Consider the following 13,159-nt stretch of genomic DNA (forward strand, 5'->3'; position numbering starts at 1 on the left):
AGCTCCAAAAGTAGCCTTTTTTAGTCAGGTTTTATTGGAACTAACATTACAAACACATGAAAATGGTGAAAATACAGGCAATACACACAGAATATTTTCATGTAAACTGCAACTCGAATTAAAACACCTTTACACAGACGGCGGGTAACCACAGCTTCTATTCTGATAAGGAGTCCTCACAGGAGATTGTTTTCATTTTCTGTTCATGTCAGAAGGAGGAGGAGGAGCAAAAGTTCGCTGTAGGGGTACCACAAAACAAGCAAAAACTGGATTGTCGAAGGCCAGACTGGACGTTTAGACTCAAGCCAGTATCGCCACCCTCCCCTTTAAACACACAGTTCAGTTACCTTAGTAACTTGTGACTTCATTGTCCTCTCCTGAACGTCCTCTTGAATAGCAATAAAGACGAGAACCAATCAGTGATGAAAACATGAAAAACTGAACCCATCTGTCCGACCGCATTGTTGTTTCAAGGATATTTACCAAGAAAGCATTCCTCCGGCAAACCACGGGCCCGAATGGAGTCCTGCAGCGATGGCCGACCCCTGTAACCTCGAAACTCACTTTGCTTGAAGTCACCGCACCGGGAAACCTCGGCGTCAGGCAGACAGAGGCAGCGTCTCAGCATCTCTTTTGTGTGCCGCTTAGAACCCGGAGAGTAGGGGCTCCAGCGCTTGGAGTGGGACAAGTTCTCCCGGTCCAACTCCCGGTGACGCTTCCTCAGCTCGAAGCGGTGCGGTGACAAAGCCAGCGCCACCAGTGTTTGGGACGAATGACACCGGCTGGGGAGCCCGTTGGAGGGTTTGCTCTGACACACGAACTTGTGGTAGTGCTTTTTGTAATCGTCGTCCAGGTCTTTTTTGGAGTATGTGGCGCATTCCGTTGTCAAGGAGGAGTCAAAGGAGAAATGCCGGCAAAGGTTATTGCGGGTCCGTTGAGGGGAGCCCAAGGAGGACTTTGGGTGAAGTGCCTGGGTCCTAAGTAGCTTTCGTAGTGGGGAAGCGGAGGGCCTGGAGTGACCGAGGACATGAGCAGAGTTTGGGCTTCTTGAGAAGGACTGATCAGATCTTCGAAGGCCTTCCCAGTTCACCATTCCCACTTTTAAGGGACTCCGCCTGACAGGAGAACCATTAATGTCAGGTCGCTCTTTAAATTCGGTGCTTTCAGCAGCAACGCCTGCAGAGAAGAAAAGACTTTTGGACCTATGAGACAAGTCAGAAGAGGGACCGGACGACTGTAATGAACTTGGGACCTCCGAGCACAACTGCTGCTGCTCATCGGCAGCAGACATAGCGAGCCTTTTAGATCTCAGTGAAAGGTCCAAGGAAAGACCGACAGACCGCGATGGACTGAGGACCCACGGTGCTGTTTGATGCTGTTCTTGGGCAGAAGCAAGGGCAAACCTTTTAGACCTCAGGGACAGGTCTGAGGAGGGACCAGAAGGCCGCGAAGGACTGAGAACCCACGAGGATGGCTGCTCTCTGGTAGCGGCGTTAAAAAGCCTTTTAGCTCTGAGGGTCTGGCCTGAAGAGGGACTGGAAGACTTTGAAGGACTGAGGAACAATGAAGACGGCACCTCTCCGGTAGCAGCACTACAAAGCCTTTTGGACCTCGGGGATTGGCCCGAGTTGGGACCAGAAGACCGTGAAGGACTGAGAACCCAAGACACTGGCTGCTCTACGGCAGCAGAGGTAAAAAGCCTTTTCAATCTCAGTGACTGGTCTGGGGAAGAACTGGAAGATTGTGAAGGACTGGTAGACTTTGAAGGACTGAGGATCGACAAAGATGGCTGTTCTCCGGCAGCAGCACTACAAAGCCTTTTGGACCTCAGGGACTGGTCCAAGGTGGGATCAGACGACCGTGAAGGACTGAAGAGCCACAAGGATGGCTGCTCTCTGGTAGCAGCGTTAAAAAGCCTTTTCGATCTCAGTGACTGGTCTGGGGAAGGACTGGAAGACTTTGAAGGACTGAGGACCGACAAAGATGGCTGCTCTCCAGCAGCAGCACGAGAAAGCCCTTTGGACCTCAGGGACTGATCCGAGGTGGGATCAGACGACCGTGAAGGACTGAGGAGCCACAAGGATGGCTGCTCTTTGGCAGCAGCGCAAGAGAGCCTCTCGGAATCTGGGGAAAGGTCAATGGACAATCCCGTAGAGTGATCGGAAGACCGTGGAGGACTAGGCATGCCTGAAGACTGCTGATCTTTCGCAACAGGGAAAAAAAACCTCCTGGAGCCTAAGGGCGGGTCCAAAGACACTCCTGAAGAGGCACCAAAAGATTGCGAAGGACTGAGGAAGCACGGGGATGGCTCCTCTCCCATAAGCCTTCTGGATCTTAGCAACATGTCCAAGGATGCCTCAGAGGACTGAGAAAACAGGGAAGGACTGAGAGCGCACACAGATGGCCTCCGTCCGGTAGCGGAGACGGAAAACCTTCTGGGGGTTGATGGTTGTTCTCCCACAGTGAAGGTATCGTTTAGTTCAACCCGTTTCAATTTAGGAGATTCCGGGAAAGCGGACGGGTCCATGCCCAGAACGCTTTGCTCCCTCAAAGAGGAGTATTGTTGGTTGGTAAAAGCAGATCCTGGATTCTTTATCTTTTTCTTCCGCGTGGTTTGTCTGTTGCTCGTGACGACACTGTTGATGTGGCTTCCTCTGCCGGACTGTCGTCGCCACTTGCAGTACTTCCGGAGCACACCGTTGGCCATCTTGGAAATGTGCCAGCGGTGCTGCGCCCGTCCAATTCGATCGATCATGCTGGGGTAGAGCTCGGACAAAGTGCTGCCTTGACTTCTCAGGCTCAACTCCAGCTCCTCGTCCTGGTCCTCAGGGAGGACATCGGTCTCTGGGAAGTCGCTTTGTCTGCCGTTGAGCGAACTCTGGCGGGAATGCACGTTTGACACTCCTGCAGTGGGGTCAAAAAAAAAAGATCAGACTTTAAAAGGAGACATACTGAGGTTTTTTAAAAATGTATTTCCTAGGTGATTTTCATCATTTCCAATCGGAAATATTTCTTGCACTGTACAAGCCTTTAAAGCAAGGGTGTCAAACGCATTTTTTTGGACAGATGGCAACCACGGGCCTATTTTTTGACACCTGTGATCAAACAAGTCAATTTAACACTTGTGCCCTTTAATCCTCCATCCCACGTGCGTCAAAGTCTTGGCCTGGGGGCCAGATCTGGCCCGCCACATCATTTTATACGGCCCGTGAAAGCAAATCAAGCATGTCAAGTTCCATGATGCTTGCTAAAGTCTGAACCCAAATTTCGAATTGTCATATGCAAACCACAATGTCAGTCATTTTTCTTGATTCCTGATTTTAGAACTATTCATTCATCAATTTGTTGTGCGCTGTGTAGTGTGTGGTTTCCCAAAATTCATAACGGCCCTCCAAGTTGTCCAACTGTAAATTTCCCCAGTGTGGGACAAATAAAGGCTATCTTAAGTTATCTCAAGACAAACCATAACTACAATTTGGCCCGCGACAAAATGAGTGTGACACCCCTGTTCCATCCCATCAAGTCACTTTTCTTTCAGGTATAAACTTCTGCTCTTACCATCATCATCATCATCATCATCTGAGGACATCTGGCAAGAAACAGCATCATCATGTCCACCATCTTGTTGCGTTTGGTCCAGCTTTAAAAAAAATATATATATATATATATTCATTTAGACTAAATACATGTTTGCACCACGTAAACATTTTTTTCCAGATGATGTGCAACTGACAAAAGACACTTTTCCCACAGCAGACTAGTGAAAAACCATCAATGGCAAGAAGAAATTGGACATACCGGTAAAGTACTGGAGGAATTGTGCACTGTGGTGGTGGGCAGAAAAAGTACCGTAGTATTAATGATGACACCGCGTCTACAAATGTTACATCGTATGGAATGGACACTTACGCTGTAAAAGGTCCCCTCTTGAATCCAACAGGCTCTGAGGAGAGATTCAACTTTAGTCAGTTTAAACAGCTTGATGAGAAGGACTGGTGATAATACCAATTCTAAAAGAAGCAGGAAATTCATTGGTCCATTCATGGATCAAATATATGTTGTGAATTTTGCCTCAAAACCACCAGACTGTGCAAACAGTGTTGGATGATTAAGTGCATTTTCGGTTCATCAAGAAAAACAGACCTGAAAGTCAAATGTCCCAAATTTCAAATGAGAAGTATTTTTTAGGTCAACTGATGGGTGAGCAGGAAAAAAAAAAGATTCTACTTTATGCACCTCTGACTCCATCGCCTTTATCTGCTTTTTAGACAGCGTCATGTAGTGCATCAGATCTAAAAAAAAAAAAAAAAAAAACAAGTCAAAGCATGCTCATCAAGAGCCTTGACATGAACATTATCAACATGAATAACAAACATCTTACCTTTTGTACTGGTGTTATCGAGGTCCACTTCTATCGCCATGTCTTGATAAGGCAGGTTGGAGTACTGTTTTGTGCGGGAGAAATAAAAATATTGATTGAAGAAGTTTGGAATTTGATGTGACAAGTAAAATGCGCTAATGTTGTAACTCGAGCGAACGATACATGACGTCTCATCATCAAACACGCACCTTTTGAATAATCCGACGCAGTGATAGTTTGTATTTCAGGCCATTTGTGGCGAGTTGATGCTTCAGTTTTTCGTCCATTACTACGAATCGGAAGAGAGCCGAGCACTGAAGAAGACAAAATAAAGAAAAGAAATTGCAGAAACTGCCCTGAGTTCAAAACTTGGCCGTTACCATTGGGCGAACGGTGATTGGACGAGAGGATCTCTGGGTGCGTTCAAATTATCCAGGAAATTAGAACACTCAAAAAAAATCTTTATTTAAAGAAGCTGAATTACAGTACACACATGTTTGACCACCAGCTTTCGTGTTTATTAACAATATTTTTCAATTTTCAAAAATAAAATTCAAAGGATGTTTTATGAATGTAATCATTTGAGTAAATCTGTGACATTAACACGCAATTGAACGCAGCAACTTTTCAGCGGCGTGGGAACGTCATCATCACGCGACAATGTTATGGCTGTGGCGGTGGACCCAAAAAAAACGATCTCGATTCACGAAACCGCGTTCGTTATTGAACTAATATGAAAATATATTTAATAAGTTATAACTTGTGAGGCGTGGTAGCATGGAGTCTAGCGGAACGCTTCAGGGGCTCGTAGCCACCGCCGCCTCGGTTCACTCCCAGCGGGTGGCGGTGACTTTTGACGACGGGTCCTCGTCGAGCAGTCCGGTCTCACTGCTCTACAAGGACCTTGGAGAGCTTTCCAGTGAACTCTGCCGCCTTCTGCAGCAACACTGCGCGGACAATAACGGAGTCATAGGACTATACTGTAGCGACGATCTCTTCATACCAGTGTGGATCCTTGGGTGAGATCACATTAATAATATGTTTGTATAAGTTGTGCTATGTTAATTTCTTACTTTTTTCGGGAGCAGGATCCTGCAGACACCTGCTGCCTATATGCCACTAGATCCAGGTGCTCCAGGACTTGTCTTCGCCCGGGTCATGATCAATTGTCGCCTCAGGTTCTGTGCTGTGAAGAGCGACCTCCTCCAGGTTCACTCGTTTTTTTTTCATTTGAATTGTTTTAGTTGATCTATTGTTACAGATTCAAAGTTCTGCTGTGTAAGAGCTTGGCCACGGAAGAAATTAAACACATAAGTCAACATACAGCTGTACAGCATCATGGTTTATTTGTTTGTTCGTTTTTTTCCCCAAAAAATAATCAAGACTTCTTTTCCTTTCCTGTGAAGAGGTTCCAGGCGGCCCTCACCCAGCATATGAGTGTGGAAGTATGTGCGCTGTTGCATAAGTTCAAACTCACACTGGTTCGGGTTGAGCCGCTGACGGACGGCAAGCAGGACGTGGCAAAAATTGAAAAGCTGCCATCCCTCCCCGAACGAGTAGAAGGTTTGGCGTACGTGCTGCACACATCTGGAACGACAGGCCTTCCCAAGATTGTACGGGTGCCGCACAACTGCATACTTCCCAACATCCTGCACCTGAGGTCAGGGAAAAAAGCATGTTTTTAAAGTTAGGGCTGACCGATAATTAGCTTTAAAAAAAAGGCTAGTTAAGGGACCCCGGAAGATGTTATTTTATTCATTGCATATTTTTTAAAAAATTAATCGGTTCAATTATCAGGTTTCAGAATTTTATTTTGGCCAATCCATGTAGCTCAGGCCCAAGTTAAAAAAAACGAATGATCAATTTAATTTATGTAAACATACAAATGTAAAAGAAAAGTACTTGGTATTTATACTATACTGTATATATGATTAATTGTTGTTTTTTTTTGGTTTGGTTTTGTCAGGCATTTGTTTTCGGTGAGTTGTGGCGATGTGGTCTTCCTGGCGTCGCCGCTGACCTTTGACCCGTCAGTGGTGGATCTTTTTCTGGCCTTGTCGTCCGGGGCTCAGCTCCTCATCGTTCCGGCCATGCTCAAGAAAATTCCCAAGCGGCTGTGCCAGCTTCTCTTCCGCCGTCACAAGACGACGCTCATGCAGGTCATTCCCATTCGGACCTGTTGCCTTCAAATGCAGCTTGGTTTTCTCAACCCCCCTCCACCCCCAAACACACACACACACATTATTGGTAGAGCACATTCAGCATTGTCACATTTGAGGATTCCTTCCTTCCTTCCTTCCTTCCTTCCTTCCTTCCTTCCTTCCTTCCTTCCTTCCTTCCTTCCTTCCTTCCTTCCTTCCTTCCTTCCTTCCTTCCTTCCTTCCTTCCTTCCTTCCTTCCTTCCCTCAGTCTTGCTTTTTATTTTAAACCTTTCCTTCCGTCACACTATTTTTTTTTGTCATCCCCATTCAGGCTGCTGCCATAGATAGAGGAAGTCACTCTCATGCGTTTCCCTTCCGCAGGTCACCCCCACGCTACTGTCTCGCTTCGGTCCGCGACTCCTCCGACAGGAAGTGCTGTCGCGCGGTTCGTCGTTGCGCGTGCTCGCCCTGGGCGGCGAGGCGTGCCCGCCGCTATCCATGCTGAATGCCTGGCATCACCAGGACAACGCCACGGCCGTGTTCAACGTTTACGGCGTCACCGAGGTATCCTGCTGGGCCACCTGCTATCAGATCCTGCCCTCGGACCTCCGGCAGCCCGACGGCTCCGCCTCCTTCGCCGTGCCTCTTGGGAGCCCCCTGATGGGCACCAGAGTGGAAGTGAGGGACCAAGATGGCGGCGTGGTGACGGAAGGCGAAGGAGAGGTGTACATAGGTGAGATATGCCCGTCAAAGCGTGGTCAAACTAATTAAGGGGCGTTAAGACTTCAATTAAATCAACGTCCATGTTTCTGTACGCGGTGCTCTGTGGAGAAAAGTTCAGACCCTCCCCCCTGAAACGGGTGGGTGGTAATGCTCGCTGTTTGGTGGAGGCAGGCGGCGATGAGAGGGTGTGCCTTCTGGATCACGAGGACTCGGCGGTGCCCGGGACCATGAGGGCCACGGGTGACTGGGTGGAGGTGAGAGGTGGGCAGATGTACTACCTCGGCCGAAAGGACAGAAGCATCAAGCGCCACGGCAAACGCGTCAACCTGGACCACCTACAGCAAGTAAGCTTTTGTTTTAGTTTTTTTTACTCTCCCCAAACATGGTTAAGAGCTTAATGTCATGAGATCCCATGTTCGAGCTGGCTCCCTAATTTTCCCCCTCATGCTATCAATTATTTTTTACTGAAATAATTAACATCAAAATGTATTTCAATTATAATTACTATTTTCTTAATTTTGTGTTTTATTCATATGTGATTTTTAATGGATGTGCCACGTATTTGATGTTACTTTGTAATGCTGAATTATGTAACTGCATTCAATGAATTTCTTTTTCTTAAAATGCGTGATACATCTGCAATTGATATATTGTATATTTGAATTTAATGTTTATGAGTAATTTTAATGTAATTAGGGTAGACAAGGTGTCTTTTCATTTGATTAAAATTGGTTTGGTTAATTCATTATATTTTATAATTAAAATCATTTTACATTTTTAATTGAATAAAAATGTTTTTTTTATTTAATTGCATTTATTGTATAATATTTATGAAATGGAATTTATTAAATGAAATATATTATTATAGTTTGCAGTGGAATCATTTTTTTTTTATTTACGTCATTGAATGCAATTAATTGTTTGGTACATTTTGATCATAATGTTTTTCTTAATAATAACAATCGATTTCACACATTTTCACGGGTGAAAATATGATTGAGTAAATTGAAACGTCTTTGAAAATAATTTTTGGTCATTTTTCCCCCCTATGCATTTTACGAAATTAATTCATTCTCGTTAATATTGAGTGTTGTGAATGTTCATTTTCCTAGAGCTGCATTTCGATTAGATTATCAATTACTCAAATTTCAGATGCTGTCGAATCTGCCTGAGGTGGAGTCCTGCGCCGTGTGTCTGCACGACGACTCCCGACTGCTCGCCTTTGTCGTCCTCGCCGCATCCGCGGGTTCCGAAGAAGCCGGGTCACCCTTCCCTTCCGAGCTTAGCAGGAACCTCCAGAAGCAGCTGACTCCGCTGTTGCCCTCCTACGCCATTCCGGACACGGTGGTGCACGTCCCGTCCTTACCTCTGACACCTCATGGTGAGCGGAGCCCCCAAAAAAATGGATTGATTAGGAATGGATGGAATGTTCATGGCCTCTTGTGTGCAGCAAAAGTGGACATGCGAGCATTGGTGAAAATATACCAGAAGCAACGCACGGACGTCAGTCGGCCACGTAAAGACGTTGCTGAACTCAAAGAAACGCTGCAAACGTTATGGCAGGTACAGTGAAACTCCTCTACAACGAAATCATGTTTGCAGCAAGAAATTTTTCACAACAGGGGACTTTTCACTGTAGCAAATTTTATCTCGGACATAAACACGAACACACACAAAAACGTACATGTGTACTTTTTAATTTTATTTCAATAGCGCATAAGTATGAGCATACAGTTATTTGACACTTCCTACAGACAGCGTAGAAAGAAAAAAAGGGAAAGGAATTGCGAAATTTACGATTAGCTTACTCTTGAACGGTATTTTTCTGTCCATCAAATTGTTGCGCTCTCCATGTCCTCTTTTCTTCTCATGCTCTCCTTCCTGTCACCATCCCGATAAGGAGCCAGCTGTAGCCATCTTTTGATTGTGACATCAATTTCCTGGTCTGAGGCCCAAGATGTTAGGCTGTTCGGTCTCACAGCAGCTGTAAGAACTGTAAGAAAACAAGAATGGACAGTGTGTTAGGAAAACAAACATTTGTACATGTCATGAACAATGAGTAGTCAGTAAAAATAACCCCTGAAATTTCTTTTAATATTAATTAATTAAAAACGACCATGTTTTTTTCCGGCTAAAAACGTCTTACTATACATGGTTGGGTTTTTTTTCGGCTAAAAACGCCTTACTATACATTGTCGTTTTTTGGTGCTAAAAACGCCTAACTATACATGGTCATTTTATTTCGGGTAAAAACGCCTTACTATACATGGTCGTTTTTTTCGGCTAAAAACGGATTACGAGATATGGTTGGGTTTTTTTCGGCGAAAAACGCCTTACTAGATACAGGGTTGGGTTTTTTTTAGACTAAAAACACCTTAGTTTTTCATGGTCGTTTTTTTCCCCATCTAAAAATTCTTACTATACATGGTCGTTTTTTTTCCGGCTAAAACACCTTACTCTTCATTGTAGTTTTTTTCGTCTCAAAACACCTTACTATACATAGTCGTTTTTTTTTCGTCGAAAAACGCCATACTATACACGCTCGTTTTTTTGGGGGCAAAAAACGCTTTTCTATACATGGTCGTTTTTTACGGCTAAAAACGCCTTACTATACATGGTCGTTTTTTTTTCGGCAAAAAACGGATTACGAGACATGGTTGGGTTTTTTTCGGCGAAAAACGCCTTACTAGATACAGCGTTGTTTTTGTTTTTAGACTAAAAACCCCTTAGTTTTTCATGGTCGTTTTTTTCCCCATCTAAAAATTCTTACTATACATGGTCGTTTTTTTTCCGGCTAAAACACCTTACTCTTCATTGTAGTTTTTTTCGTCTCAAAACACCTTATTATACATGGTCGTTTTTTTCGTCGAAAAACGCCATACTATATATACACGGTCGTTTTTTCGGCAAAAAACGCTTTTCTATACATGGTCGTTTTTTACGGCTAAAAACGCCTTACTATACATGGTCATTTTTTCTCTGCTAAAAACGCCATAATATACATGGTCGGTTTTTTTTCGCTAAAAACGACATGCTTGGACGTTTTTTTTTTCGGCGAAAAATGCCTTCCTATACATGGTTGTTTTTTCGGCTAAAAACGCCTTAATATACATGGTCGTTTTTTTTCCGGCAAAAAACAGATTACGAGACATGGTTGGGTTTTTTTCGGCGAAAAACGCCTTACTAGATACAGGGTTGTTTTTTTTGTTTTTTTAGACTAAAAACACCTTAGTTTTTCATGGTCGTTTTTTTCGGCTCAAAACGCCTTACTACACATGGTTGTTTTTTTACGTTGAAAAACGCCTTCCTATACATGGTCGTTTTTTTGGGCTAAAAACACCTTACTATACATGGTCGGGTTTTTTTGGGTTAAAAACGCCTTACAATACATGGTTGGGTTTTTTTTTTTTACTAAAAACGCCTTACTATACATGCTCGGTTTTTTTTCGGCAAAAAACGCCTTACTATACATGGTCGTTTTTTGGGCTAAAAACGGGTTACTATACATCGTCGTTTTTTTCGGCTCAAAACGCCTTACTACAGATGGTTGTTTTTTTACGTTGAAAAACGCCTTCCTATACATGGTCGTTTTTTGGGCTAAAAACGGCTTACTATACATGGTCGGGGTTTTCTTTGGTTAAAAACGCCTTACATGGTCGTTTTTTTTTTCAGTAAAAAGCGCCACTGTTACAGAAAGGCTTTACACACTATTTAAACTGCCCCTCTTAAAGCGCCAGACAAAGTTATCAACGTGGGTTTCCCTAGATGGGTTTTGTTAGATTTCTTTGTGATTTTTGCGGTCCTCTGGCCCATTTTATACCTGTGGACGAAGGATTAGGGGCTCTAATCCCTCGTTGTATCCGATGACCGGCAACCCGAGGCCAATGACTTGACTCCGAGGCCAAGGCCGAGGACCAAGGACCGCCCTTCGGTCCTCGAGCCCGTCCTCGAGGCCAAGGATCGGCTCGAGGAACACATCACTGAAAAGTGGGAATGGCTTTCATGCATGAACATTTTTTCACACTAGTGGGTATTTTCGCTCATGTAGGTTTCTTTGTAGAGGAGTTTCACTGTATGACAGGTTTCATGCTGAATACCGCAAATAGACATGACAAACATTCAGATGACTTCCGACCTGTCTACAGGATGCCCTCGGTCTCGACGGGAACGCAAAGTTGGATGATGGCTCCCGTTTCCTGTTCGGGGGCGGAGACTCCCTGAAGGCGCTTCGACTCTGCGAGGACATCCTGGCCGCCACCGGAGTCGGTTCGACTCGGATTTTGGAGGCGGTCCTCAACGGAACTTTCGGCGATGTCCTGCGCCTCGTCGTCGCGCCGGGAAAACGAGAGTGCATCGCGGCGGAAGCAACTTCAGAGGAGGGCGAAAGGAGCTGTCCTTTAAAAGTGTTCAAAGGAGAGAGTGAGATGACAGAGACGCGGACCGAGGACAGAAGTGTGTTGGCCCTCAACGAGCGCTGGTCTTCGGACACGGGTAGATGCGTGGACGCCTCCCCGGCGCTTCTGGTCCGGGAAGGACAAGACAGCATCCGAACCGTGGTGTTCATCGGCTCGCACTCGCACAGGATGCAGGCTCTGGATCTGGACAGCGGGCACCTGCTGTGGGAGCGAGTCCTCGGGGGACGCGTGGAGGCGTCAGCCGGCGTGTCCCCATGCGGACGCTACATGGTCGTAGGTCGGTTTTCATCTTATTCACCGCAGCTCCTTGACATTCGCCGTGACGAATGGTTGGCGCTCCTCAGGTTGCTACGACGGCAACGTGTACGTGCTGAGCGCCGACTCGGGCGAGACGCGCTGGGTCTTTGAGACCGGCGACGCCGTGAAGAGCCGCCCCGCCGCAGACCACCTCACGGGCCGGATGATGGTGGGCTCGCACGATGGTTTTGTGTATGCCTTGGACCTCCAGGTGAGTTGGGGTCATTGTTGGAAAAAAAAAAAAAAACAACCGAGGGATGGCTCATAACTGGAAACATTCCAAGGAGCCACTGCGTCCATTTTTATTTCAGGCTCAGCGCTGCATTTGGAGTCGTCACTGTGGGGGTGGGGCCATATTCTCCTCGCCCTACCTTGACGCCGCGCGCCGCCAACTGTACGTGGCCACACTCGGCGGCAAGCTGCTGTGTCTGCACCCGGTACGTTTTCAATCAACCTCATTTTTAGAATTGCATCGGTCCAACGATGTGACGATTTGTGTTGTTTTGTGGCACCAGGACAGCGGCGAGGTTCTGTGGTCACACAGCAGGGACGTCCCCTTCTTCTCCTCACCAAAGTGCGGCGGTGACGGCAGCCGCGTGGCTATCGGCTCAGTGGACAAAAATATCATCTGCTTCAGCCACGACGGCACAATGGTGCGGAAATTATCTACGCTGTTTAAATTAGCATCTGCTAGGCTAAAAATTTAGTGTGTTCAATCATTTCATTCAGACTGGTTTCCACGTGGCAGGAAATTGTATTTGTCCCAACAGGTTTGGCAGTTCCGGACAGACGGCGCCGTCTTCTCGTCTCCGTGCATCACCTCGGACCTCGCGAGGCTCCTGTGCGGCTCTCACGACGGCCGCCTGTACTGCTTGAATGCCGCCGACGGCTCCTTGCTTTGGACGTTCCAGACGGCGGGCAAAGTGTTCGCCAGCCCCTGCGCGTTTGACAGCGGGATGCGAGGGGAGCTGGTGGGCGTGGCCTCCACCGACGGCACCGTCTATGTCCTGGACGCTCGCAACGGATTGGTGTTGTGCTCGCGGACGCTTCCCGGGGAGCTTTTCTCTTCCCCGGTGGTGTGCCGGCGCTCGTTGGTGGTCGGGTGTCGGAATGATTTTGTGTATTGTTTACAAATAGACATTTAGCCATCATTTGTGCAGTTTTTAAAAGTATATTTTGTAGTCTATTTCATTATCTGTCCATGTACAGTATCGACATTTAGT

At 46.1% G+C, this 13,159-nt stretch overlaps 2 protein-coding genes across 6 annotated transcripts; one reads left to right on the top strand and one right to left on the bottom strand.

Annotated features, from left to right (window-relative positions):
- Positions 1–11: 11 nt before the first annotated feature.
- si:dkeyp-117h8.4 (uncharacterized protein LOC572032 homolog) lies at positions 12–4,767 on the bottom strand. 4 transcript variants are annotated; one of them, XR_007963737.1, is made up of 8 exons: positions 4,570–4,767; positions 4,382–4,445; positions 4,237–4,292; positions 3,910–3,943; positions 3,799–3,824; positions 3,559–3,640; positions 348–2,904; positions 12–237 (listed from the first exon to the last, which is right to left on the bottom strand). XR_007963737.1 is itself a non-coding variant. In XM_052074124.1 (8 exons), the coding sequence occupies exons 1-8, from the start codon at positions 4,645–4,647 to the stop codon at positions 470–472; spliced, it is 2,577 nt and encodes an 858-aa protein (XP_051930084.1). In that variant the 5' UTR covers positions 4,648–4,767; the 3' UTR covers positions 12–469. The 4 variants fall into 4 exon arrangements, 3 of the variants coding, with proteins under 3 accessions (XP_051930084.1, XP_051930083.1, XP_051930082.1); XM_052074124.1 differs by having other exon boundaries at positions 12–1,826; positions 2,025–2,904; XM_052074123.1 differs by having other exon boundaries at positions 12–2,901.
- Positions 4,768–4,998: 231 nt separating this feature from the next.
- Positions 4,999–13,122, top strand: aasdh (aminoadipate-semialdehyde dehydrogenase). 2 transcript variants are annotated; one of them, XM_052074121.1, is made up of 13 exons: positions 4,999–5,379; positions 5,449–5,569; positions 5,767–6,020; positions 6,327–6,519; positions 6,883–7,234; positions 7,396–7,568; positions 8,377–8,605; positions 8,675–8,787; positions 11,370–11,916; positions 11,984–12,147; positions 12,248–12,373; positions 12,452–12,589; positions 12,707–13,122. In XM_052074121.1, the coding sequence occupies exons 1-13, from the start codon at positions 5,138–5,140 to the stop codon at positions 13,079–13,081; spliced, it is 3,027 nt and encodes a 1,008-aa protein (XP_051930081.1). In that variant the 5' UTR covers positions 4,999–5,137; the 3' UTR covers positions 13,082–13,122. The 2 variants fall into 2 exon arrangements, with proteins under 2 accessions (XP_051930081.1, XP_051930080.1); XM_052074120.1 differs by having other exon boundaries at positions 12,248–12,589.
- Positions 13,123–13,159: the final 37 nt, after the last annotated feature.

The sequence above is a fragment of the Hippocampus zosterae genome, chromosome 8, assembly GCF_025434085.1.
Source record: "Hippocampus zosterae strain Florida chromosome 8, ASM2543408v3, whole genome shotgun sequence".
Taxonomy (NCBI): domain Eukaryota; kingdom Metazoa; phylum Chordata; class Actinopteri; order Syngnathiformes; family Syngnathidae; genus Hippocampus; species Hippocampus zosterae.